The 26,892-nt window shown below is 33.1% G+C and overlaps 4 protein-coding genes and 3 long non-coding RNA genes across 7 annotated transcripts; 4 read left to right on the forward strand and 3 right to left on the reverse strand.

The window, feature by feature from the left end:
* LOC107647212 lies at window positions 3,130-4,359 on the forward strand. The gene is made up of 2 exons (XM_021105599.1): window positions 3,130-3,429; window positions 3,877-4,359. Exons 1-2 carry the CDS (start codon window positions 3,130-3,132, stop codon window positions 4,357-4,359), a joined length of 783 nt encoding a protein of 260 aa, XP_020961258.1.
* Window positions 6,183-8,358, reverse strand: LOC107604798 (UDP-glycosyltransferase 73C1). The gene has a single exon (XM_016306488.2). It carries the CDS (start codon window positions 8,219-8,221, stop codon window positions 6,740-6,742), a length of 1,482 nt encoding a protein of 493 aa, XP_016161974.1. The 5' UTR covers window positions 8,222-8,358; the 3' UTR covers window positions 6,183-6,739.
* Window positions 10,875-11,332, reverse strand: LOC110263456. Its single transcript, XR_002349139.1, has 2 exons — window positions 11,144-11,332; window positions 10,875-10,952 (listed from the first exon to the last, which is right to left on the reverse strand). It is a non-coding gene; the product is annotated as an uncharacterized LOC110263456 (long non-coding RNA).
* Window positions 11,542-16,679, reverse strand: LOC107647213. Its single transcript, XM_021105600.1, has 10 exons — window positions 16,451-16,679; window positions 13,891-14,027; window positions 13,522-13,776; window positions 13,272-13,456; window positions 13,003-13,124; window positions 12,811-12,895; window positions 12,501-12,633; window positions 12,301-12,383; window positions 11,914-12,048; window positions 11,542-11,770 (listed from the first exon to the last, which is right to left on the reverse strand). The coding sequence occupies exons 1-10, from the start codon at window positions 16,677-16,679 to the stop codon at window positions 11,542-11,544; spliced, it is 1,593 nt and encodes a 530-aa protein (XP_020961259.1).
* On the forward strand, window positions 17,256-21,086 carry LOC110263457. The gene is made up of 12 exons (XR_002349140.1): window positions 17,256-17,481; window positions 17,690-17,957; window positions 18,061-18,156; window positions 18,293-18,414; window positions 18,527-18,611; window positions 18,721-18,853; window positions 18,952-19,661; window positions 19,756-19,929; window positions 20,079-20,233; window positions 20,320-20,449; window positions 20,586-20,774; window positions 20,858-21,086. It is a non-coding gene; the product is annotated as an uncharacterized LOC110263457 (long non-coding RNA).
* Window positions 23,030-24,709, forward strand: LOC110263800. Its single transcript, XM_021105601.1, has 4 exons — window positions 23,030-23,179; window positions 23,359-23,626; window positions 24,174-24,231; window positions 24,535-24,709. The coding sequence occupies exons 1-4, from the start codon at window positions 23,030-23,032 to the stop codon at window positions 24,707-24,709; spliced, it is 651 nt and encodes a 216-aa protein (XP_020961260.1).
* On the forward strand, window positions 24,803-26,690 carry LOC110264102. Its single transcript, XR_002349833.1, has 3 exons — window positions 24,803-25,191; window positions 25,300-26,100; window positions 26,209-26,690. It is a non-coding gene; the product is annotated as an uncharacterized LOC110264102 (long non-coding RNA).

Here is a 26,892-nt window from a genome sequence, read left to right on the forward strand (position 1 = left end):
TGAAACAAAATAGCCTTTCATATTTTATTCCAAACCAGAAACACAAAACCAAAATCAACCATCGGTTTATCTCATTCCAACCACGGCCCTAGGCCCAAACAATCCAACCATCAACCAATCACCACAATCCAATAGAGTCCCAGTAGCAAACACAAATAGGGAGATGCAAGCACAAACAAACAGTTATTGCAAGTAGAACAATTAGCAATTAATCACATAGGCAAACCAAGTATAGTATGCACACCCAAACAATGTCACATAGATGCATATGATGCATGCCTGTCCCTAGTGGCTGATGATATCATCTGTCGGTTATATAGCCAACCCGACACGTCCTGGTAGCTAACCATGGACAGAAACACCCATCGCGGAGCAAGTAGGTTTGAGCTACAACCCCATTGCTACTACCCGCTCAACCCAGAGCCAGTGGAATAACTACTACCGCGGCTACTACCCAGGCGGGTGTTTAACAGCTCAACCTGGAGCGAGTGGAATCACCACTACTACCGCTACTACCCAGGCGTCACAGTCTCTGACCTGGAGCAAGTGGGACGAACCACAACCCTTGCTACTACCCAGGTATTTCAAGCATATATTCATTCAGTCCCAGTCATGGATCAACATCCATCTCAGCCATCCGGCTTAAATTCATAATTCATAGTCAGCTATACGGCCCATAACTCATTCGGCAATCAGCCATAAATCAATATCATACATAACCATTCCGGCTCACGGTTCAATCCAGAACCAGCCAATATTCATAATCATACACAGCCATTCCGGCCCATAACAAAACAGCACTTCCACCATTCAACATCATCAAATTCATAAAACCTGCATTTTAGCCACAAATCACTTTTCTCAAGCCATTTCACTTTGAAATCAAACTTCAACTCTTTTTAGCCTTGGCTTTTAGAAATCTCGTTTCTCAAATCATCTCAGGCTCATAAGCCAAATTTACTCAAAGTGAGTTCCCTTTTTAAAACAAAGCCGCTCTCGGCATCCTCTTTCCGAAACTTCCAAAACTATGGAAAATTAAAGATTCATTTTGGGAACATTCAAAATCATCCATCCCACAATGGGATTTTATAACAAAGTTTCTCGGCAGAGTCCCAAGTCTTTAGGGGAGAATAGCATAACTCATTTCGCCAAATTCATTTAAAATCATTAAAACCTTGGCTTTCCGATTTGAGTAATAAAATAGGATCTAAGCCAAACCGAGTCACGTAATCATTTACTTCTTTCAAAGCCGTTTCCTTTACTTAGGCAAAACCAGCTTCAACCCCCATGATAAATTCTAAAGCGTTTCAACTGTTCAAAATTGTTTTAGTCTTGCAAAAGTTCAGAGTTCAAAGAGTACTTAAAACCTTTCTCAAAACATTTCAAAATAAAACTTGTCAATAGACATTCAGGTTCTTTCAAAGTCGTTGAAACTTCTTTAATTGAAACCCCCAAGTCAAATTCAAAGGCTTAAACCCTTTTCGCATTCAAACAGCTTTAAAACACAAGTTTTATCTAAATAACTTTCTCTTGAAAGAGATACAATGCCTTTCTTAAGAAGCAAGACTAAATCACAATTTCCTCTTTACTAACTCATTTCGAAAGCATGAATCATCCTTTTCTTGATAATTCAAATAAAATAGCAGAAGTCTTTAACTCATCATTTTCCAGACAACATTTCAATAAAGACTCGGATTTTATAGAAATTTCGGCAGCACCTCCCCTAAAACTTGGACTTTTGCCACCCGGTTCGGGTCCCAACTAAACCGTTTCTCATTCCTTTTCAACAGCTCAAAACCAGAAATCAATTCAAAAGCAAGATAAATCCAACAGTCGGCCAGAAGCTCCGGCGACACAGCAGCAGTGATGTTTTCCGGCGGCAGAGGCTTACTGGCGCACCCCATGAGCGGCGATAAGGTTCTCAACAACAGCTGGGCTTCACGGCAGCAGAGTAAGCACAACTGGCAACGACGCGGCTGGAGGTCACGGCGCGTACGGCGGCAACGCGGAAGGACTCCGATGCAGTGGTTGGACCTCAGCTCGGCCTCAGATCCGTTCTCTCCTTCGCGCATCTCCCTTTCTCTCAGCCTGGCTCGGCGACTCGCGGATGGACCGAATGATGGCGGCACGGTGACGGTGGCGCGACGGCGAGACGTGGGTCGACGGCAGGGCGCGGCGGCACGTTCTGTTCTCTCTTCCCTTGCGTGACAGTCCTCAAGGCGTGGCACGGCGGCGCGGCAAGATGGGACGGCAGCACTGAGCAGGACGACGGCGCGATGGCGGCGGTGAGACTAGCATGCTAGCGCGAGTCTTCCCCTCCTTCTCCCTTTCCGCGGCCCCTTCCCCTTACCCCCATTCTTCTTTCTTTTTTTCGTTCTTTCAGAGAGAAAGGAAGCTTTGTGTGTGTGTGCTGCCGCTGCTGGGTGTTTGGGGGGAAGGTTCGGTGGCTGTTAGGATTAGAGATTAGGGTTTCATGTTTTTGAAACTTAGGGTTAATGGTATTTTGGTAAATTCACATAAAATTGGGAATAATATAATAATTAAAACCCAAATTAAATCCAATACTAATTATATATAGAAAATATTATTTGCTCATCAATTTCACAAATTATTTTCGATAAAATGTCCAAATCCAAAATTTAGAAATAATATAATTAATTTCTCTATTTTCCAAAATAGCAATATCAATATATTAAAATATTGATTATTTAGTCCATATCATATAAAATCCTTATTATTTCATAACTATCAACTTTATAATGCAAATATAGGAAATAACCCAATAATTATAAGATTGGATAATAAATCCTAATTATTTTAAATTCAATTAATCAAAACTTGCTCTAAATTTCTTTAATAAAGAAATTTCTGAAATTAAAGCTGTGGAAGTACTGAATTTGAAATTAGCTAATAATAGCCCTTTTTCAAAAGTTCTGGGTCTTACAGATGAAATACTATATGAGAGGAGAAAAGCTTTGAAAAATCAAGATATTTTACTATGTCTTTTTTTTATATCAAGATTGTATTCTCTTATTATTTTTATTTTTATTAATAATATTAATAGTTTTATTTTGGAATTACTTATTAAATATTTCATAAAACCACCATGTGCTTTTGCTAGGACTAAACATGACTGATGACGAATTGAAAAACTTCTGCCTTATTGAGATTGAGAAGATACTCAACAGCAATGCGAGATCTTTAAGAGACTATCAATCAATACCATATCTTGAGATGTCTGATGTTTGCCTTTTTCAAAATAAGCTAATAGAGGAGGAGTTAGCATATGACACAAATGATTTGACTCATACAAACTTATATACGGAACAAAAGATGACTCATGAGCAAAGGTTAGTATTCGATGAGATACTCAATGCTGTTATTACAGATTCTGGTGGTTTTACTTCCTTTATGGGCATGGTGGGTGTGGTAAGACATTTATTTGGAATGGACTTTCTTCTGCTATTCGGTCTAGAGGAAAGATTATTTTAAATGTCACATCCAGTGGAATTGCATCTTTATTCCTACCTGGTGGCAGAACGGCTCATTCTAGATTTTCAATACCATTACAATTAATGATGAATCTACTTGCAATATCAAGCATGACAGTTTGAAGGCTGAGCTGCTCATCCAAAGTAGCTTAATAATTTGGGATGAAACTCCAATGCTCAATAAAATGTGCTTTGAAGCACTTGATCGGACACTCAGAGATCTTATGTCAGTTACCGACAACATAAGACACATCAACCATTTGATAGTAAGGTTGTTGTTCTAGGAGGTGATTTCAGACAGATACTTTCGGTGATTCCGAAAGGGAGTAGACACGATATATTGACATAAGCTATTAACTCATCCCATATATGGTCGTTTTGTAAGGTTCTGAAACTGCATACGAATATGAGACTTCTAATGTCTTCTTCAGATCAAGATGAAGGTGAAATGAAGAGATTTGCTAATTGGATACTTGATGTTGGAAATGGAAATATTGGTTCTATTGTTGGTGATGAATCAAAAATTGAAATTCCAGATGATCTATTGATTGCAACTACTGATGACCCTCTCTTTCATTTAGTAGACTTTGCATATCCAAATTTGTTGCAAAACATGTCAGATTACAGGTATTTTCAGAGTAGGACAATTCATGCACCCACGCTTGAGAGTGGCGAGAAGGTAAACGATGGGATGGAAAAGGAGTATTTGAGTTTTGACACAACATGTCAAGCTGATGAGAATGAAGATGTACAACAAGAGTGGTTCACACTAGAGTTCCTAAATGACATCAAATGTTCGGGACTACCCAATCACAAGTTGACTTTGAAGCCAGGAGTCGCTGTAATGCTACTACGAAACATATACTAGACTTCAGGTTTATGCAACGGGACAGGATTAATAGTTAATGAACTTGGCAGCAACGTAATTGGAGTGACGGTAGTGACCGGTAGAAATATTGGAGATAAAGTGTACATTCCAAGAACGAACTTGATCCCTTCAAATTCAGGGTTGCCATTTAAGTTTCAACGGAGACAATTTTCATTAACAGTATGCTTTGCAATGACCATTAACAAGAGTTAGGGTCAATCATTATCACATGTAGGACTTTACTTGTCAAAATCAGTGTTCACCCATGGACAACTTTATGTTGCTTTGTCAAGAGTTAAGAGTCGCGCGTGGCCTCAGGGTTTTAATTCTAGACGAAGACGGCAATCTGAAGTCATCAACAACAAATGTCGTGTTCAAAGAAGTTTTTAATAATATTTAGGTAAGAATAATATTATTTTCATTTTAATAGCATGTTATGATTTACACTTTTGTATAAATATTTACTATAGATATAACAAATTTATCTATAACTCTGTTTTCAGATTTGAGATGAAATGCGTAACAAGGAGCACAACATCATATGCCAATTGCTTTTCTAATGAAGTTAGTAAGATACTAGGTTGTCGATAAATTTTTATTAGCCTTTTGATATAAAATTTAGTGTAAAATTGACATGCTATTATTATAGTTATATATGTTCTTATTTTTTTCATGTCTCCCTCTTTATGGTTCAAGAATATTATAGACTTTAAACTCTTCTATTTGCTTTTTACTTTGAATAAAGATAAAACAACATATTCAGTACGTTTATTATATAATAACGATGATCGTGTTATACTAAACTCAAAAAATTTATAATTATAAAATATTATTTTTAATTTAACATGTCAAATTTAAATATAATCCCGTGCATCGCACGGGTTTAATACAAGTAATTCATATAAATCAATAAAAAATCAATTCCTTTTAAATTTTCTGATTTTCTCATTTTTTTTAATTTGACAAAGGAATAAGCAAAACTTTGAAAACGTGGTAAAAGGTTCTAGCTGGCAAGCCACACTTTTGAAGCGTGGTTGTATGTTTCTTATTGGCACGCTTTCGAAGCGTAGCCAAAACCAATTCACACGTTCCTAAAAGCATGTCAACAAAAAAGCATGCTAATAGATTGAGAAAAACGTGGCAGTAGAGCGTGCTGTAACTCAAAAAGCGTACTGAAAATTATTGTTACGCTTGTTCCAACTTTTTGCCACACTTAAAAGCGTAGCAAAAGCCTAGTTATCTTGTAGTGCATTCACAAGAAAAACTACATTTCAATCAATTATATAGAGCATTTGAAGCACAAAAGTTAGTCATCAGAGAAACATAATGATGCTTGGTTTTAAATTTTCTGATTTTCTCATTTTTTTTTAATTTGACAAAGGAATAAGCAAAACTTTGAAAACGTGGTAAAAGGTTCTAGCTGGCAAGCCACACTTTTGAAGCGTGGTTGTATGTTTCTTATTGGCACGCTTTCGAAGCGTAGCCAAAACCAATTCACACGTTCCTAAAAGCATGTCAACAAAAAAGCATGCTAATAGATTGAGAAAAACGTGGCAGTAGAGCGTGATGTAACTCAAAAAGCGTACTGAAAATTATTGTTACGCTTGTTTCAACTTTTTGCCACACTTAAAAGCGTAGCAAAAGCCTAGTTATCTTGTAGTGCATTCACAAGAAAAACTACATTTCAATCAATTATATAGAGCATTTGAAGCACAAAAGTTAGTCATCAGAGAAACATAATGATGCTTGGTTTCATGCATATCACAAACCAAGCAATCAAAGTTCCAAAAAGATGATAAAAGGAAAAATAATTACACACGATGTAGCACTTCTAGAGATTTTTCCTATAATAGAACAAGCAATGAAGATTGAATTTTTATAATAATGGAGGGAACAGAAAATCAGCCACTAATAAGTGGCGACAGTTACAGTAACCCTTTAACCGCTAGAAATGATAATGAGCGGTGACGGCTCAAAGTAACCGTAGCAAACAAAGCGACACCATTCCCTTGAAATGCGAAGCACCTTCCTTCTCCTGAGCAAGCACTTCTTGCCATGTTCCCTAGCTCCATTGCTCTTTTCCTCTTCCTCCTTCCCCTCTTCACTACTCATTATGCACATCTCTACAGCTTCAACCACTCTCTTTTCATCATCACTTCAGCTTTCTCTTCATCACCGGAACACCAATAAAGACCATATTTTCTACAAGATTTTAAAATAATGTTCATCAAATTATAAAAACATTCACCTAATAATAAAAAAAGCACTGCCTCCATGAAGCATTAATTTCTTTCAACCATTTATTATAGTACTTTGCAATTGATGTATGTAGTAATAGCGGAAGAACATTAGATGAAGGGAAACAACTTCACTCTGCATTTCACTCTTTCTTGGACAGTTCCATTTCCATGATATCTTGGATCAGAAGATTCACGTTTTTGTGTGAAGAACCTCCTCCTTCCACAGCACTCTTAGCCATCTCCGCAAGCTCTTTTGCCCTTCTTCTTCTCTCTTCAGTCTCCTTGTTCTCTTCCATTAAATCTTTTATGGCATTCTTCACTTCTTCCTTCTTCACCAAAACCCCTGTTTCCTCTTCACCCCAATTCACAGGACTCTCCACTCCAACACTGACACCAACTCTCAATATTTCCACAACAAACATCTGATTGAAGAATTGATCGCCGAACAATGGCCATGTTAGCATTGGCACCCCGTCACATATTGCTTCTAAGGTCGAATTCCAACCACAGTGTGTTAAAAACCCTCCCACTGAAGGGTGCGACAGTATTAGTACCTGTGGAGCCCAACCTCTGATCAAGAGGCCACGACCATTAATTCTATGGTCAAAACCCGATTGCTTAATCCATTCATTCAGTTCTTCTGATTGGTTCCTTTCCCTGATGGCCCAAATGAATGGCCTATTAGATTCTTCCAAGGCCATAGCAAGCTCTATGAACTGCAAGGGAGTTAAATTGCACATGCTTCCAAGGCAGACATAAATAACAGAATTTGTTTCTTGCGAATCAAGCCACTTCATGAAACGTTCCTCGTCGATAGAGGCCCTGTTTCCTCTCCAAGCCTTGTCCGAGTGATCCTTGTTCCTAAGCGAAACCGGTCCAATGCACCACACTTTTCCGTTTTTCGCCTTCTTGAAGTCCCTTGCATAAGGTGGCTCCAACTCCTCGAAAGAATTTACCACCGTTCCATAGGCCGCCATTTCAGCCACTCCCATTTTATCAACAAACTCTTGCCACTTCCAATTCGTCGTAGCTCCCGGAAGCTGAGCTTTGGTGACCATAATTTTGTGAGGGATTCCAGGTATGGGAAAGTACTCTGAATCCTTGGCTACGCTATCTAGAATGTTAGAGGTTAGAACATTTATGTTCCACGATAAACAGAAGCAACTAACCCCGTAGAAAGAGATTCTTGGGACGTTGAATTTGGCGGCTATGTGTGAAGTATATGGCAAACCTACATCAGAGATTATGCAGTTTGGTTTTGGTGTCAATTCCTCGAACAGCTTCTCTGCTGGTTCTTGAAGTAGGTCACTTGCAGCACTGAAGAAGCTATAGGCCATGGCCATTGAAGGAAGCATGTCGAAATTCTCACAGCCTTGTGGAAATCCAGCTTTTTCCGATGGGAACTCGATCTGTTCCAAGCGGAGATTGAGGCCGGAATCCGAAGCCCAAGAGAATGTTTGCGAGACGCGAGAAGCGTTGTGAGGGGTTGTTACGACGGTTACAACAACGTTGTCTTGGTGTGATAATACTGTGGCTATGTCTATCATTGGGAGCATATGGCCTGGGGACATGAGTGGGAACACCACAAAGTGAAGCTGCTGCTTATGTGTTTGGGATGCCATTTTTTGTGTGGTTGGACACTGGAAACTATGGAAGGAAATTGATGATTGTTCCACCTTATAATGTTTCCAGAAAGCAAGATGGTAGTGGGTGAAGACTAAAAAAAGAAGCAACTCATCCGATTGAAGACTGAAGCAGCTTCCTAGCTGTTTCGGACGTCAACAACTTTTATTTTTAAATCAATACTAGTGTGAAGACCCGTGCATTTGCACGGAATTTTATTTTGGTTAACATGTTAAAAAATGAAATGATTTAACATTCTTAAAAGAAGAAAAAATTAATTTAATAGTTCACAATTATTTACAGAAATTATTTATGGCATAAAATAAAAAATAACATAAACTAACTAACAAGTTTCACCTACTATACATATTATGTGTTCTAGAGGATAGAAAACTAAAGTTTTAAAATATTATATACATCCTAAAAATAAACTAAAATATTGAGAATTCACTTAAATAATTACTTTTTTGTTACAGAAATTTAAATTAAATGATCTTTTTTCTTTCGAAATCATCTTAAAAACACATGAATATGCAGCATTAAGTTTATACATTTTCATAAAATCTTTCTATTTATGACCAATTTTGTATTCTGAGTTCCTGCTTCTACTTTTTAGCACATTCATTGCAAAATTTTTAGTAATATCTAAGTCCTTAACAACAAACTTCTAATATTCTGATCTTCCAGTATTAAGTAGTAACCTAGCAAAGCGATATGGGATATGCTGTGTAAAAAAAAAAAAGTAACAATTAGTCCATAAAAAATAAAGTAACCAATAAACATGAAAATATAATTATACAAACTTACAAATTGATCAGTTTTGACATCATACTTAGTCAAGGTCTTGTCATGATATAGAACAACATATCTGTTTATTTTAATGTTAATTTATAGAAAAAATATCATGAAACTAAATATTACAACAATGAAAAATGTAAGATGATGCTATACAAAATATTCTAAAATGCAAATTAACTATTCTACTCAATACAGTTTGAATGTAACAAACCTAACCACTAATTAATTTACATTAAGAGATACAAATTCAAGAACACATGTAAACTAATGTAATATTAAATCAGAAAAGAATAAAACAATAATATGAAAATAAAAATTAAGCATAAAACATGTAATGCTAAAAAATTTAAAAGAAACTAATATGAAAATATTTAAAACATATGATAATACCTGACGTTAATAAATTTTGTGTTAGACCACCAGCATCTCGATCAACATCTATATCATTTAACATTTAAAAAATAAAAAGAACATTCAAATAAAGAAAGAAAGAAGATAGTATTAAGGAAAATTATAAAAACAAAAAAAAAAGAAAAGAAAAAAAACCCATATATAAAAAAGATCATAATAATAACAAGAAATATAATAAGTGAAAAAGAAGGACAAGCTACAATATTTAACCATTAGAGGAAAAAAATAACCTATAGTATTTGTGGATGTAGTGCTAGGTAATGAAAAAACAACATTTCCTACAAAATATCACAAACAATGAGCACAATACAATATTTACTATATCTAACATTTGGTTGAGAAATACATGAAAAGAAAAATTACCCGGACCATGTGAATGTTGAGATCTTTGACTTCGTTTTCTTTTTAAACATTCCTTTCTATATAACCTTGCTGAAGCACATAACTTAAACATTTAAACTTGATTTGTCTCACAAAACAATAGAAGATAAATATACCAATATGTAGCAAAGAATATTCAACATGATACTTGAGTCATTTTGTTTATTAAAGAATATCAACCAATCACTTCAACAAACAAAATTACACACATATATAGAGACACACACATATATAGATATATCTATGAAGTAAACCTACAATAGGAATGAGAGAAAAAATCTAAAACCCAGATATCTAATATGTATCTGAGCATAGTTTAAAAAAAATATGTAAAAAAACCTGACTCCTAAAATACAACATCAAAGCTATACCCAATAACACAATATACCTAGTACATAGCTAGATAAAAGAATAACATATAACTCATAATTTTTTGTTTCACACTCACAGTAATCTTATATATTTTACCCTTTGATATGGATCCTGCTGTTATTAAGATGACTATTATTATTATTGTTATTATCTTCTAGATATGAGATTAAAAAAATACATTGCTAGGATACTCAAATAATTATAAAACAATCATTAATGAAATTAAAAATACACACTACATGAATAAATAGAAAAGCTGCTGGATTTCATTTACTCTTGTACTTTCACACAAACATACATATACATAAACATCATAGCTAGAAATTAAAAAAAAAAAAAAAGGCTAGAATCCGTAACCTTACCATATCACATCATTTATACAAGATATTGTGTACAATTCCTGGCAAAGTAGAAACAAACAAAAGGAAACTATCAAACCATGCTAGTCTTTGGACACAACTCAAAAAAATAGATGGGACAGAGAGACAGCATCTTCATACTCATTTGTAACATTGGATTCAGTGCCTATGGCTTAACTATTTCTTAAATTAGTAGGCTATTTTATAATAACACCAGCAGCTCCATTAAAACATCTTAAGAATCACGGTTTTTGAAAACCTTGGAAGCCGGGGCAAGCTCCTCGTCAGCAACTTCATCAAAAGCTTTCTTAAGATTTTTCTTAACCTTTGAACCCCTAGGAAGATTCTCAGCAGTCTCTTTCTTGATCACATGAACAGGGGATCCATCAAGAACAGCAGAAAGTACTTCCTGCCATGCAAAAGAATGGAATAATTAAATAAATGTATACAGGAGAGAATATGCAACCATATAAAGAGGCACATCATCCTAATTTTCCAGCCCAAAAAAAATTATAGTCATCCCTAATTCGTGAAACACAGCAGATAATTTAACTAACCAACACATTCATAATTTAAATCTCTCCAAAATAAACAAATTACTGTAGTTTCAGTGGGAGGAGAATTCAAGAAGACCTCAATTTCGAGGTTGCACTCCCCATCAATAGGTATACTATCATCAACAGTTTTGCCTTTCTCTTTCATAATATCAACTTCGTTGCTTATATCATCCAATCCAGGAACTCCAGCATCCTTTTCACCAAAGAAATCAATAAAAGGTCCGCAGTTTGTCTTCACATCGAAACAATTCCCATCACAAGCCTAGCACCTCACACGAATCCTTCTTGCCAACAATATATTAATGGTCACTTGAAAGGATCTTTCCCAAAGAACCATCTTAAAGAACATTTATTAAAAACATAAAAGAAAATCAAACGACAAGAAACCAACAAAGAAGCATCAAGGAATAAACTAAAACAACATTATAAAAGAGACACATATCAAATACAGGAGTTTGAAGAGGCAACCTTGACTGGAGTACGCTCATCATCAGCATTATAGTTAGGCAACTCAAACATGGCAATAATAGCAGCATCATCGCAAACTCTTCTTATACGGAAAGTTCCAAAATATTTATCAGCACCAACACTCTTGGCATCTATCTTAAGAAGCAATTTTTTTTCCAGCAATTGTTGGAACATCAACAGGATAACTATCTCCACAAACAACCTATGAAATAATTTGAAGTTTGTGATTCTTAGAAAAATCAAGGACCAAGTGCACACTCAAACACAATCAACATATACAATTATACATGATACAAACAAACCCTATCCAATTACTAAATTCAACAACAGGAAAAAAGCATAAACCATACATTTGCATCCTTTTGAACCTCCCCAAACAGATTAGCACATGATTTTTTCAATAAATAAGCAGCCTCACGATCGAACAAGACAAATACACCATGTCCGTTATCATCCTCAACAGCTACTTTGATCCGATATCTGACCATATAACAATTACCCAATAAGCAATTTACCAAAAAAAAAAAAACACAAGGAAACAACTATAGTTAGAAAAAATGGAACAAAGAGAATGAAACAATAGAAGGACAAAGAAAGAAACGAAAACAGAAGTCAATATCACAAAATAAATAAATAAATAAACAAATAAACACAACAACCTTAGGAGTCACGTTGGTAATATAATGCTGACAAAAATCACAATAATATGCACCTCCTTGAGGCTGAATTGACTTTCCACAAGCACAAGCTGAATACCACCAAGGTCCTTCATCCACAATAGATCTCACAATACCAAAAACCACAAAAGACCCTTCCTATTATAACATAAAAATAAACCTTGAGATACAAATGGAAAACATAACTTTGCATTACTTTTTAATTAAAAGACAACTAAGTCAAAATTAAGTAAAGACATCGAAAACTTAATAAACCTCATTGTTATCATGGAGTTCCTCAATAGTGCATCTCATAGTAAGCCGCATAAAATCATCTTCCAATGAAACACCCTTGCCCTTATTAGCAATAAACAATGGTTGTGTTCCATTGATACCTTGATCAACTTTACTAATAATCATCACAGAAGAATAAAAAAAAAAGGGAAAGATCCAAAAATAAAAAATCAGAAGCAATATGAACCAAACTTAAAACACAAAGAGAATAAAATGAAATCATATTAGCTAAGTTAAAACTATAAATAAGAACACCAATGAACTAAACATATCATTTATTGAGTCTAATAACCTATTTTTAAAATTAACAACTTCAGCCAAATCAGGATTAAAGAACAGGCGAGTAGCATGCATAACATTTTGGCGACCAACGTGTCCTACAAAACACCCGACTGAATAAATAAAAAATGAGAAACAGGAAAATAAATATAAAATAGAGAGTTCAGAAGAAATTAAGAAGAATGAATATTATAATATTCACTACCCCTAAAGAATTTAACTTTGGCAAGTTGGATCACAACAACTGGTTGCTCCATATAACCAGAACCTAAGAAATGATGCACTTCATCCACATATTCCCCAAACAGAGCACAGTGTATTGTCAACCTAAAAAAAATTATTTTTAAAAACTTCGATCCATTAACAATCCAATATAAAATAACACTAAAAATTGACAAGACAGTTCATAACATAAATAATAGGAAACTAATACAAAACACAATCAATATGAAGATAAGATGGACAAAAACAGACTCTTTTGAAGATAACTCAAGAACAATCATCTTCATCACTTTGTCATCTTTCACATACTCTTTCTCTTCACCAACAGAAGTTAGCAATCCAATTACATCTATTGGAAAACAAACATGAATAAAATTACAGAAAAAAAAGTGCACATTTCCATAAAAGAAAATAACCAACAAAAAAGAAACAACAAACTGAAAGAAAAAAAGAAAATGGAGGGGATAAAGAAGATACGAAGTCACCTACCAACTTAGTAAACATAATCCTCAGTCATCTTCAAGAGCTCATCAAATGGATAAAAACTGAAACACGTCTTGGGGATAGCATCATCAGGGACAAGAACAACACTTGTACGGTTAAGGAAAACCAACTTAAACTCATGTTCTGCTGCCCTATAATTGCCTTGATTTGCAACAATACTAAAATATGCCATTCGATATGTTTGACCCTCAATAATATTCTCTTTAAACCTATTTATCAGTTGCTTCTTAACAGTTGTCTGGATTTTGTTAGACTAAAAATAGCCACAACAACTAAAATTTAGGAACAAAGCACAACAACTAAAATTTAGGAACAAAGAAAGTCATAAATAAAATCAACCAAAAATCAACAATGAACAACCACTCACATCTGCATCAACAAGAACAACTTCCATTGAATTTGCAACATTATGATTCCCAAATGAAGGAACAATCAAAGTCCTTAGTACCCTAACTTTAAGTCTCCATGCCTTCTTTGTAGGGCTGTCAAACGGGCTAGCCCAGCCTATTTAGGCCCGGACCGTTAAGCCCGTGGGTTAAATGGGTTGGACCGTTTAAACCCGTTTCATTCGCGGCCATAATTTTTTAGCCCGAACCATTTTATGGTAAGCCCGGTGGGTTAAATGGGTCAGCCCATTTATCCTTTTATTTTATTTTTTGAAAAATATTTTGATAAAAAATATCACTTTTAGGTCAAAAATCTTTAAAAAATAATATTTTTTTAGTTGATGGATCGAATTTTTGGGGTATGTGTAAAATTGTCTCAACGATTTTGTGTGCACTAGATGCACCATATTTTATGAAGCATTAGATTATATTAAATGAAAATTAAAGGATGTTATGAAAGAAGAGTATTCACACGCTTTATAAATATAGAATATATTAGTATATATATACATTAACACAATTTTAATGTATAATATTTTAAAAATGGCAAGTATAATCTTTTACTTTAAAATGAATATATGGTCCTGCGTTATCTTCCCTTAAAAATTCAGTTTTTTGTTTACAATTTTACATGTTATGTAACCACTGACTACTGAGATTGGATGTGATTGAAAGTTCGAAAATTGAAACACAAAAATCTATTGATGACGATGATGATGTAAGACGGTATAAGGGGAGAAAATGAAGTATACCTTACCAATAAATATATAAATAAATAAATTGCAGAATATATAATGTATTTAAAAGAAAAAAAAAGAAAGAATACTCCGAATAAATGAATTTCAGCCGACTCATCATGAGTATCGAAATAAATGGCTTAAACTTGTTGGGTTAGTTTGTTGATATACCTAGATAAAAAAAATTCAATAATAAAATATGAGCATTTTATTAATAAAAAAGAATTATTTATCTTTTCTTAGAAAGAAAAGTCAGATGATATCAATGCAAAATTGATTTTAATCTGTAAAAAAAAATTTGATTTTAATCTAAATTATATCTTTTGTTAGAAAAATAATTTCTTGGTGCTTTCTGTCTTCTATTTTTTTATTATTATTTTGGTTCTAATATTTAGGTCAAATTCTAATTTGATGTCTGATATTTTAAACATTTTATTTTAGTGCAGAATAATTTTGCACGAGTTTAATATTATTTCACTTTTAAATTTGATACAAATTCTTTGTATCAGGAAATATTTTGTATTAGACTATTGAGATTTAAAGTACTTAATTATGCACTAAAATGTTATGCATTTATTAGAGTCTATCAGTGTTCTTCTTTTATATTTACCTTTGATTTCTATATAATATAATCAAATGGTCTATATAAATATGGGATGTTCTATAAGCAGATAATTGTTGTTCTCATTTAAAAGATACCATCTTCTTTAGTGGATAAATTTGATGATTCATATTTTTGTATTTTATTTTGCTTCTTTTTTTTTTAGTTTAAAAAGCCATTTTTTAAATACAGTTATTTTGTTTGATATGAAAAAATTATTTCATTATGTGATTTTGAAAATATTCAATTTTATTAAAAAACTTAGTTATTTACTTTTTTAAATTTGATATTATTTTTTCCAAAAAAAGATAAAGAAAGTATATCTTTAATATATTAATAAGAATAAAATATGACCATTTTATTAATAAAATCTTTTGTTAGAAAGAAAAGTCAGATGATATCAATGCAAATTTGATTTTAATCTGTCAAAAAATATGATTTTAATCTAGATTATATCTTTTGTTAGAAAAAAATTTCTTGGTGCCTTCTGTCTTCTATTTTTTTATTATTATTTTGGTTCTAATATTTAGGTCAAATTCTAATTTGATATCTGATATTTTAAATATTTTATTTTAGTGCAGGATAATTTTGCACGAGTTTAATATTATTTCACTCTTAAATTTGGTACAAATTCTATGTATTAGGAAATATTTTGTATTAGACTATTGAGATTTAAAGTACTTAATTATGCACTAAAATGTTATGCATTTATTAGAGTTTATCAATCTAAATTATACTCTATCCATACAATTTTATTTTATTTTTGTTATTTCTAACATATATATTTAAGTAATGAATATATTATTAGTAGTAAGTTTTTTATAATATCATATATTAATTTTTTCTTGGCCTCTCTTAACATAATTTGGTTAATTTATCCAGATCTCAATTGATTTTGTTTTTTTTCTTTTGTTAGTTAAAACGTATCTTTTTTAATAGATGAACCAGATTTTTATTTCTTAAAAAAATCAATTCAAATTGTTTTTTTTAATACAACGAATTTCCATAAAATTCAAAAATTAAATATCTAAAATGATTGATATTTTTTTTATTATCTAAAAATACTTGGTTGCAGAATTTTGTTTTTATTAATATAATCCTTTCAATTTAACCATAACCCTAACTAAAGTCAGATAATGTGAGTTTAAGTAATTTTGTTTTGCCAAATTCATCAGTTTCAGTTCATTAGGATCCCTAAAAGACCTTTCGACCTCACCCCATCTTCTTCATCCCTAATCTCACTCCATCCGTCGCACCATCTCCGTTCCTGCTCCCTCGGCTGAGGTTTCTGCTTCTCTCCTGGGTTTTGGCCACAAGCAGAGAAGGTATGGGTATCTTTGCGATTCCATTCGATTGCACCATGAGGGTGTTGTTCTCTTCGTTGCGTCTGTTCTTTCTCCCCAAGGTTCCTTTGTCTCTCTCTGTCGATCATACGTGATTCTCCATCTCGATTTCTCGGTTTTGGATAGCAGATGTCGTCATCGCGGTTCAAGAGGTATATGTGGTCTATGGTTCCATTCTGCTCCTTTTCAATCTTTCTGGATTCCTTCTCCAGTTTCAATTTTTTTTTTCTGTTAATTGTTACTGTTTTCTTTATCCATCATTTAATTTTGAATTGTTTGGTTTCTGATTTAATCATGGTGATTGTTACTTGTTTTTCTAAATCAATGGTTCTCTCCTATGTTTGTGCTCTTGGTATTTTTGTGAAATAATTTTCTTCTTGGGGGGTTTTGCTCATTATAATTTATATAATTTTTTTTCTGCTGTTGGACTGAAATTAACTATAGTGTTAGGTATACTTGACTGATGAAATTTTGTTTTTGCTTTATTGTGAATTGTCAAATCAACTATATGTGGTAGGTATTTGGTAATTTGTAACAGGCCTCTTCCCATATTTTTTTTGCTCTTTTTTATGCCTATTAGTCTATCTCTGTCCCATATGTGAAGCTTTCATTGTAAGCTTTAGTGTTTGTTAACCTTGGGAGTTTATAACTCCAACTCATCTGTTTATCTTCTCATCTTAGTTCTGAAATTTTCTCTGTATATTTTCTCCTTTTGCTGTTCTTATCCTATATATGTTGGGAATGAATAACCGTGTTGATCTGGTGGAGAAAATCACTCCCTGGAGAGAATCATGGAAAGTGCATGTTAAAGTTGTGAAGTTGTGATACCACAAGAATCTTGCTTTGGATCTTTCTCAAAATCTGTTGCATATGGTCTTAATGGATGAGAAGGTCAGTTTTATTTTATGTTAGTATTTCCTTAAGTTGTTGCAACTTTTCTTTTTCTTTTTCTTTTAAATATGCAGAAGGGAATTTTTATTTTTGGTTGCAAAGTGATGTGTTTTTGTTGTTTTAATTTTTTAGTCAATTGTTTTTATGCTATTTGGATACCTAAATATGTTAATAAATTCAAAATATGAAGCATTTTTTTCAATTGCAGTTACACAAGATCCAAGCAACGATTAGAGACCAGCTTATATCAAAGTTTGTTGTGCCTCTAAATGAAGGGGATCTGTATTTGATGACCGATTTTACAGTTGTACCAAACACTGGTTTGAACAGAGTGACCAAACATCGATTCAGAATTTTGTTCCAATACAAGACCTCTGTTGTTTCTGTGGTATCTCCAAGGATACCTTATTCCGGCTTGTGTTTTACATCAATAGATGAAATAGATCAAATGAAAAAGGACCACAATTTCCTCATTGGTTTGTACAAGTTTCTTGCTTTACCCTTTTAGGATCATAGTATTATGTTTTAACAAGTGTAGTTTCTGATTCAAATTTGTATATGTTTCAATCTAATTATTAGACTTTGTTGGGATCATTACTGGTGTTCGAAAAGAAAGAGATGTAGCATCATATGGGAAGCTGATCAAAGCAGTTGTGCTAGAAGTTTTAGTGATGGGTAATATGTCTCTGACTTTCTCCCATATCAGTAGTTATCTTCTATTCATTCAATTTTTATTTTGTTCCAGCCTTTATGTTTATAACAATAAATATATAGTTAGATCCTTTTGATCTTTTGAAACTTATTTCTCCAGCAAAAAGGTCCAATGCAATATGTTTGGAAATGCTTGTGATCTGTTGGAATATGATAACTTACAAAAATATCCAAGATCTCCACTGATTGTCCTCGAGGCTTTTAAAATCAAAGCAATTGAAGGTTAGTTTCAGGCATATTCAGCGAATTTTTACTGTAATATTTACTTTTCTTATTTTTGACCTTTTAATTTAAATATGGTTTGAGGCTAATAGAGTAGGATTCTTGCATGCAGGTGGAGTAATTCTACAAAATGTGATAAATGTCTCTAGGTTATTCATTAATCCCGACGTTCCTGAGTCTGTTGAGTTCCTAAGCAGGTTAGTTGTCATAAAAATATTGTAAAGCTACAACCTGCTATGCTTATTTTGTTGGTATTCATGTATATGTTTTGTGTTATGAAGATTAGTTATTGTATCTTTTATGTAGATTTAGTGTAGCCAGTTATGGATTCTCAAGACTTGTGACCAATGACCTTGGATACTTAGTTTCTAAAGTTGATGGTGATTATTTCAATCCCAAAGAGATCAGTAATATTCAAGATCTTCATGTAGATAACGGGGTACTATTTTAGATTGGCAAACTCCCCATTTAATACTTAAACTTGAATTTCTGAAACATGTGTGTTGGGTTTATATGATTGTTTTTAAAATTTTACAGGATGCTCATTACTTTGTTACTGGGACAATTAAGGAAGTTATGGATGAACCAAATTGGTGGTACTACTCATGTGTATGTGGTCATGTCGTTGTTGAGCATGATGATCTCTACCTTTGTGATGCTTGTGGTTTATGTGTTGAACATGTTATGGTCAAGTAAGGTTCATATGTAACTCTATTATGGAATGGATTAATTATCAATCTTTTGCATTTTTGGTTAGTTCTTTGTTATGCATCAGTCTATGTGTTGTTAAGTAGATTTCTTGGTTTTAGTTATCATTCTTGGTTGTCAATTGTGTTAGATATGGGATTCGGGTAAAGATTCACCATGCTGGGTGTGCTGTTTTGTTTGTTCTGCTTGATAATGCGGTAACAAAATTATTTGGGAAAACTTGTTCTGAAGCATTTCTCAGGATAGAAGAAGAATTCCCTGTTGATCCTAGTGTGCTTGCAGTATGAACTCTTTCATATTGAACCTCATTTAATCTTTGTTATTTTTTTTTGTGTTCAAGTTTATTGATTCTTTTATATTAAACTCCCAAGGTCTGTCGGTCATATTCTCCACAAATATTTGGTGATGTTGTTGGAGAGGAGAAAGTTTTCAAGGTTGAAACTCTTTCTGCAGTTGATGCAGATTACTCCGGGTCCTTTAAAATTATAAATGTCTTTAGTTATAATCCGGAATCAGCTGCAACCGATGATTATATGAATGTATGATTTCTCACCCTATGTTACAACATGTTCATGCAATTTTATTTTTTCTGAATCAATGCATTCGATACTTATTCTAACCAAATTATCCCAGGCAAGGCTTCAGGATCCCATTTTTCCACCAATCTATGATGCCTATTTGCAGTATGCAACTGCTGAAGATTACAAGACTCAAGTAGTGTGTGATAATTCTATTCAATCAGAAACTATTGAAGATATTATTACTGATCTTATTTCACCCAATCGCTGCTATTCTGATGTTGACAACGTATATTTTTTTCCTCATTTGTGATAAAATCTCTTAGTTCTTTCTTTTTTGTTATTCTTGTTATATCATATGCTGAAAAGTTAGTAATTTATAGCTTTGTAAATTATTTGAAATTTGAAATGCTGTATTAATTTTTTCTTTGCTGGCAGGGTGGTTTCGTTTTTATTCTCGGAACTATATCATCTGTTTTGAAGAATCATAAGTGGTGGTTCTCAACTTGTTTATGTGGTTCTCTTGTGTCAGCTAATAAACAAATTTTATCATGTGATCTATGTCAGCTTCAATGCATTCATGCTGTCCCAAGGTGTTTTGTAGTTTTATTCTGTTTTCATAACTAATTATTATTTCAATGTTAACTCAAAATTTCCTTGTTTTCTCCTGCTTTTCAAGATTCTGCTTGAAGATTGTAGTGTCTCATGCAAATGGCAACAATATATTTGTTCTTAAAGATCGTGAGGTTGTGTAAATAATAAAGACAAGATGCTCGAGCTTTTTGGATAATCACCCAGAGTTGAATAAGGTTGTATTCCAGTTGTGGTTTTAATTAGTATATAGATATATATATATAGTTAGTTTGTATCTATTGACATTCCTAACGAAAACCTAAACTATTATTATGCTATTTTTTAACTATTTTGTTTTTTTTTTGTTTTTAGGGATCTTATTACAAAGTTGTTCCATTGAAACTCATTTCAAGTCTTTTGCACAAAAAAGTTATATTCATGGTTGATGCTAGGCCTGTGGGTTATGAGATGAATCGATCTGTGTATATTGTTCAACAAATTTGGGATGATGCCTCCGTTATTAATGTTTTTGAGGCTGCTGCTGAGATGAATGAGCATAAGGTTTGGTTATATAGTTTTTATAATTTGTTCAATTATTAGTACTTACAAATATCAATAACTGAGAGGATTTCAATTTTGTTCAGATTCATGTTCTGGTTGATTCTATGCCTGAAGTTGAAGATGCTTTCAGCCAACGTGGAAGCGATCATGAGGCTGTGGAGGATCTGCATGCTTTTTAGTTTAATATGTTAACATACTACTTTAAATTGTTGTTGTGGAGGATCTTCATGCTTTTTAGTTTAATATGTTCAGATACTACTATAAATTGTTGTTTGATTTGTAATACAATGTTAGTCTCTTGTGAATTCTAATGTGGATATAACTATGATATTTATATATTTAATCAAATTCCTTTTTTTAATTACAACAAAAAAAAATATGTGTTTATTTTACCAGTTTCAAATAAACCGGTGCAATAATTAATCAACTATTAATCAGTATTAAAAAAAATGATAATTGTGGAAAAAAATATAGATACTGGTTAATAAAATGGTTTCATTACCATTTTTAAATGTATTCAAGCTAAGGTTAAATTTAATTATTATTAAAAAATATATATCTCTTTAGTTTTTTATATGTATTTAATCAAATCCCTTTTTAATTACAAAAAAATACCTTTATTTTACCAGTTTCAAATAAACCCATGCAATAATTAATTAATTATTAATCAATGTTAAAAAAATTGATAATTGGGAAAAAAATATAGATATTCGTTAATAAAATGGTTTTCATTACTATTTTTAAATGTATTCAATCTAAGATTAAATTTAATTGTTATTAAAAAATATATATCTCATTAGTTTTTTTAATTTTCTTTTTTGGCAAAAAATGTCAATTCAAGGGTGCCATATTCTCATTAACACATAAGTCATCTTGTTCTTTTTCTTCATTTTTTTTATTTACGGGTCCCTTCTTCTCTTTTTTTTTCTCACTTTGAAACCCGATTTGGTTTCCGTCAGCTCAACGATCACTCGCTCGCACTCGTCCTCTCCAGAATCAGAAAGCCAAGTACCCAGAGGTGCGAACTGTTCTCTTGAGGTCATCGATTTTATTTGTTGGTTGTGTGATTCAATGAGAGTCGCGATGGATGCTGTTCTTCAATTAGGGGGCTTCTCTTTCTTCCAATTATCCCAAAAATAGGTTTTTATAGTTGTCACAAGGCTTGGAGCACATTACGTAACATTTATCATCGGTTATTATTCCCCCAAACTGATTAATGGGTTTCCCGCAGAATCTAATGTTTATCATGGGTTTTCCAAAAATGAAAAAAATTTGCTCCTTTGCAAAGCTGATGCGCCTTCTTCTGTTGCTGATGGGTTTGCGAAAGGCTTGATGGGTCTTATTGTATCTACTATTTGAGGGCTGCATTCTGTGGCTATGGTTCTCGCTGCCGTTTCAATCATCCGCATGACCGTGCGACGGTAAAATTTTTTGTTTGTTTCATTTTCAAGTTTGGAGAGGGTTTTTGGTTGTGTTATTTTTGTGCTTGATGTCATTAATTATTCATCGTTGTACTTTGGATCTGTTAGTTAATTTTGTACATCCTCTAATTCACTGCTACTTTGGTTTCATTTTGTAGGTTTAATTGATTCGTTTGGATAAAATATTTTTGCTGTTCTTTATCTGAGTTAATCTTCTTGCTTTCTTATTGTTGTCTTCTTGATTTAATGATTGGGCTCAAGAGTTGATTATCAATTTTCAGTTTCAATAATGCAATCTATGTTTCTGATTGGCAATAAGTTGACATGTCTTCTATTTCACCAGTCATACTTATTGGGAATAGTATTCTTATATAGTCAAACATAGGATCAATCAGTAGGTATGATTTCTTTATAGATTTATAGATTATAGATAGATAGATAGATAGATAGATGTATATAGATTCATAGATAGGTTGATATGACATAACTATATTATATAGAGGTATGAGTATATCTAATTTAATTACCTATGGACACATTGAATGTCATATGTCAATCAATCAATCAATCTAGCCAAGGAGTCTAAGAGAAACGTATTCTACAAGCTTTGCCTTACAAACTTGCTCATTTCTCTGGTATAAGTACTAATGACGTGATGGAGTATTGTGGAGATTTTTCAAGAGCTATCACTTGTTCCTTACTTGTCTTTTTTCCCTTGCATTCCCTTCTGTTGAGATAAATCTCAGATCCCACACAATTTTCTGTCGCCGATATTTTGTTCTTTGTTTTTTTTCATCCACATTCTTTCATCTTTACAATTTATTTATTGATAAGATGAGTCTTACTATTGATCCTCTTCATAAAATCTCTCCATGGAAGGAAACTTGGAGTATTGAGGCTAAGATCTTGACCATTTGGGAAGATGCTACCATTGTTAATGAAAATATGCAGAAACTCTTACATGTGGTCTTGATGGATAAGCAGGTGAGTGTGTGTGTGTGTGTGTGTGTGTGTGTGTGTGTGCGCGCTACCAAAAACTCAGTTTTTAGTTAACTAAATTCTGTATTCTAAAATTATGTGTGTGATCAGTTTTAGCATGTAATATGTCATGGTATGATATTTAGAAATGATCAGAAGATCTTTTTCTCTTTTTTAATTTCCAGCACCACAAGGTCCAAGCAATTGTTGAGGATGATTTGATCACAACTTTTATTCATCAGTTGAAAGAAGGACACATATTCATTATTTCCAACTTCAAAGTGATACCTAATGGTGGATTGGTTAGGGTTACAAGACATCGGTTCCGCATCCTTTTCAAGTGTAGTACCTCTGTTGTTGCAACTGCAAATAGGGTCATACCTAATCCTGGTTTAAGTTTAACCTCTATGGATGAGATTCTTCAAAAGCACACTGATTATGAGTACTTAATAGGTAAGTTTCACTTTTCCAAAATTGATCCGGAATAAAGGTGTTTTAAAGTGATGAGATTAATAACAACTCAATGAAATGTCTCCTGGTATTGTATCCGGCGGTTTAATCTTTTCTGCTATAATTTAACTAAACAGATTTTGTTGGGGTCCTGTGCGGATTGAAAAGGAAAACAGATTTTTGCTGATGGGTATCCATTGGCTTTCTATTTTTCATCTTATTTTTAAATTATGTTATGTCTGTTTTTCATTTTTTTATTACTGTTGAATTGTTCTATTGTTGTGGCTCATTTATTATAATGATTACCCAGGAAGAAAATCCCCTGCAATCTTGTTGGTGACTATTCTGCTCTTATAGACATCAATTGTTTGAAAAAGTATCAGAGACCACCAGTTCTTATTTTGCAATCTTTCAAGATTAAAGTCAATAGAGGTGAAAAGTTGTCCATGTTGCACACATGTCTTAGTTTGATTTGTTTATATATTTTTGTTTACCAATGAATTGTTTCTTTATGAATTAATTTCTTCTTATTGTGTTTTGTGATTTGTAGATAAAGTTAGTCTCCAAAATGTGATCAATGTTTTTCGGGTTTCAATCAACCCTGATATGTAGGAAACTGTGAATTTTCTGAATGAGTTAGTTCGATTCAATTCTCCTGAAATTTTGTCCCACTGAACTGAAAATTTCTGCCTTTCTCGCTATTGCTCAGTCCCTCACTCTCTATCTCTATTGCTCAATCGCTCATTCTCTCTCTCTCTCTCTCTCTCTCTCTCTCTCTCTCTCTCTATTGCTCACTCACTCACTCACTCACTCTCTTTCTCTCTCAGTCTCTCTCTCACTCACACACTCTCTCTCTCTAGTTGTTTTCCTGAAATTCTTTTACCCTAATATTAATTAATTTTTTTTCATAGGTACCGTATTGCAAGCGACCATTTCAGTAGACTGCGTAATAATGAGATTGGGGATTTAGTATCTGTTATTGATGATGAATCTTTTGATTGGAAGCTAATATGGACTATTTCTAATCTTAAGGGAAACAATGAGGTGTGTACTATTAGGTTTTTAACATCTTTTAGTGCTATGTAAGAAGTACTCATGTTAATTGATTTTTGCATATTGTATACATGCTTTGTCGATTCAATTGATAAATTTTTTATTTTAATAGGATGGACAATTTTTGTGGTTGGAAAAATTAAAGAGATTGTTGAAGATTCAGAGTGGTGGGTCTTTTCTTGTGTTTGTGGTCATCCAATTGTAGGTGATGATAATGTGTTTCATTGTCAGCTGTGCGGCAGAGAGGTCCAGCAGGTAAATCCAGGTTATGATTTAAAAATTTTCTTTCATCTGTTCTGATTCAATAATGTAAGTAAGCTTCACGTATCAGCTTCTTGTGAGACTCACAAATAGATTAATCTGATATTTACTTTCTTGGTTATAGTTACAGGATTAAGATAGTTGTTGAAGATGGGACTTCTTGTGGAAAGTTTGTCTTGTTAGACAGTGCAGCCACTAAGCTATTAGGGAGAACGTGTTCTGATGTGTTTTTGTTGTTAGAAGATGAACTGGAGGTATGTTTAATTCTCTTAAATTTTATTTCTGTATAGTGTATCAATAACTATTTCTTATTCTTCAATTTTGTCCATTAATTAGTGATCACTTTTCAATATCTATGACAGAAAATTGAGCACCAATACTGTCCACAGTTTTTTCATCAACTCATTGGGAAATAGATTGTTTTCAAAGTTCAAGGAAAGAGGATTAACACTCGCGGTTATTGCGGTACCTTTAAAATCATCAATGTTATTAGTGATGCATGTTTTTTCAACAAACTTCAGGCTGATCAATGCATCAAGGTTAGTACTCTTTCTTTATGTTAGATATTAATGAATTGGAGGAATCATTTTTAGATATAGTTTGTTGATCCCCAGTTTCTAATTCTTTGTCTGTTGTTTTGAATGGTATTCTTTACATGCCAATATGATTTTTACTCATACTTTACAAAGTTGGCTGCGTTTTGTAATTCATGCTTTGCTTCCAAATTTTAAGGATGTTAGTTCTGATTCGGCCTTTAGCCCAATACTTGAAGACTTCTCTCAGTGTGGACAGCTTAGAAGTTATGACAACCAAGTCATATCTGGTGTTCCAATACAACTGCATAGCATTAAAGAGATGCTTGCTGACATTCTTTGTGCTAAAATATATTCTTCTGCATCAAGAAATGTTAGTATTTATGTTTATGTTCTCAACCGTCTGAACTGTGTTTCAACATGTGTAGTATGATAAAACATGTATCATAATATACCAATTATTGTTTCTCTACAGGATCATATTTGTTTTTTGATCGGTGAGATTATTGACGTTCTGAAACATCAGAAGTGGTGGTACTACTGCTGTTTGTGTAATGCACCTGTTTGTTATGTTAGGAATTTATTTTATTGTTATCTGTGTAGAGTTGAGTGTGTTGATGTCATAAGAAGGTATCTATTTTATCTCTCCGAGTTGTTGGTACCAGTTTTCTTTTTGCTTTATTGCATCTTCTGCACCTATTTCTCAGTGTATATTTTGCTTTTGTTTACATTATTTAGGTATCGGATCAAAATTATTGTTTCCCATTCAAATGGCAGCAATATTTTCATACTTGAGGATGATGAGGTGATGCAAATACTCAAAAAGAGTTGTTCAGAATTTTTTATAGACGAAGAAAATTCCTCCCAAGTAATCATTTTGGTTTTAATTTAATTTAATTGTCCTTGTTTTCAGTTTAGTGTTTATGGTTCAGGTATGTGAATTTTGCTAATGACCTATTCTATTTTTTTTCCTTAGTCAAAAGATGATTACACTGTTCCGAATAGCATGATTTCTCAGTTAATGAACAAGAAAATTGTCTTCATAGTGGATCCTAGACCCATTGGATATGAATTGAATACATCTCTTCATGTTGTTCGTGTAATATGTAACACCCTACCATACAGAGTCTTATGCTTAAGTCATAATTCAGAGATGGCAAGGTATTACGACCTCTAAAACAAGAATTTAGTACCTATAGTAGGATGAATAATTGATTATAACTAGGAGCCTTTGTAGAAAAAGGGGTAAACAAAAACCGTAACTCGAACGCGCAACACTCCGATCGATAACGTGACGAACAGGGATAAGCTAACGCGAGATCATATATATACAAAGAGTGTCAAAAATAGGAATATCAAGACTCAAAATCCGGCTGCGAAGATAACCGGTCCGAGCATAGCAATATATACATATAATAAAAT

Source organism: Arachis ipaensis, chromosome B06 (genome assembly GCF_000816755.2).
Source record: "Arachis ipaensis cultivar K30076 chromosome B06, Araip1.1, whole genome shotgun sequence".
NCBI lineage: Eukaryota > Viridiplantae > Streptophyta > Magnoliopsida > Fabales > Fabaceae > Arachis > Arachis ipaensis.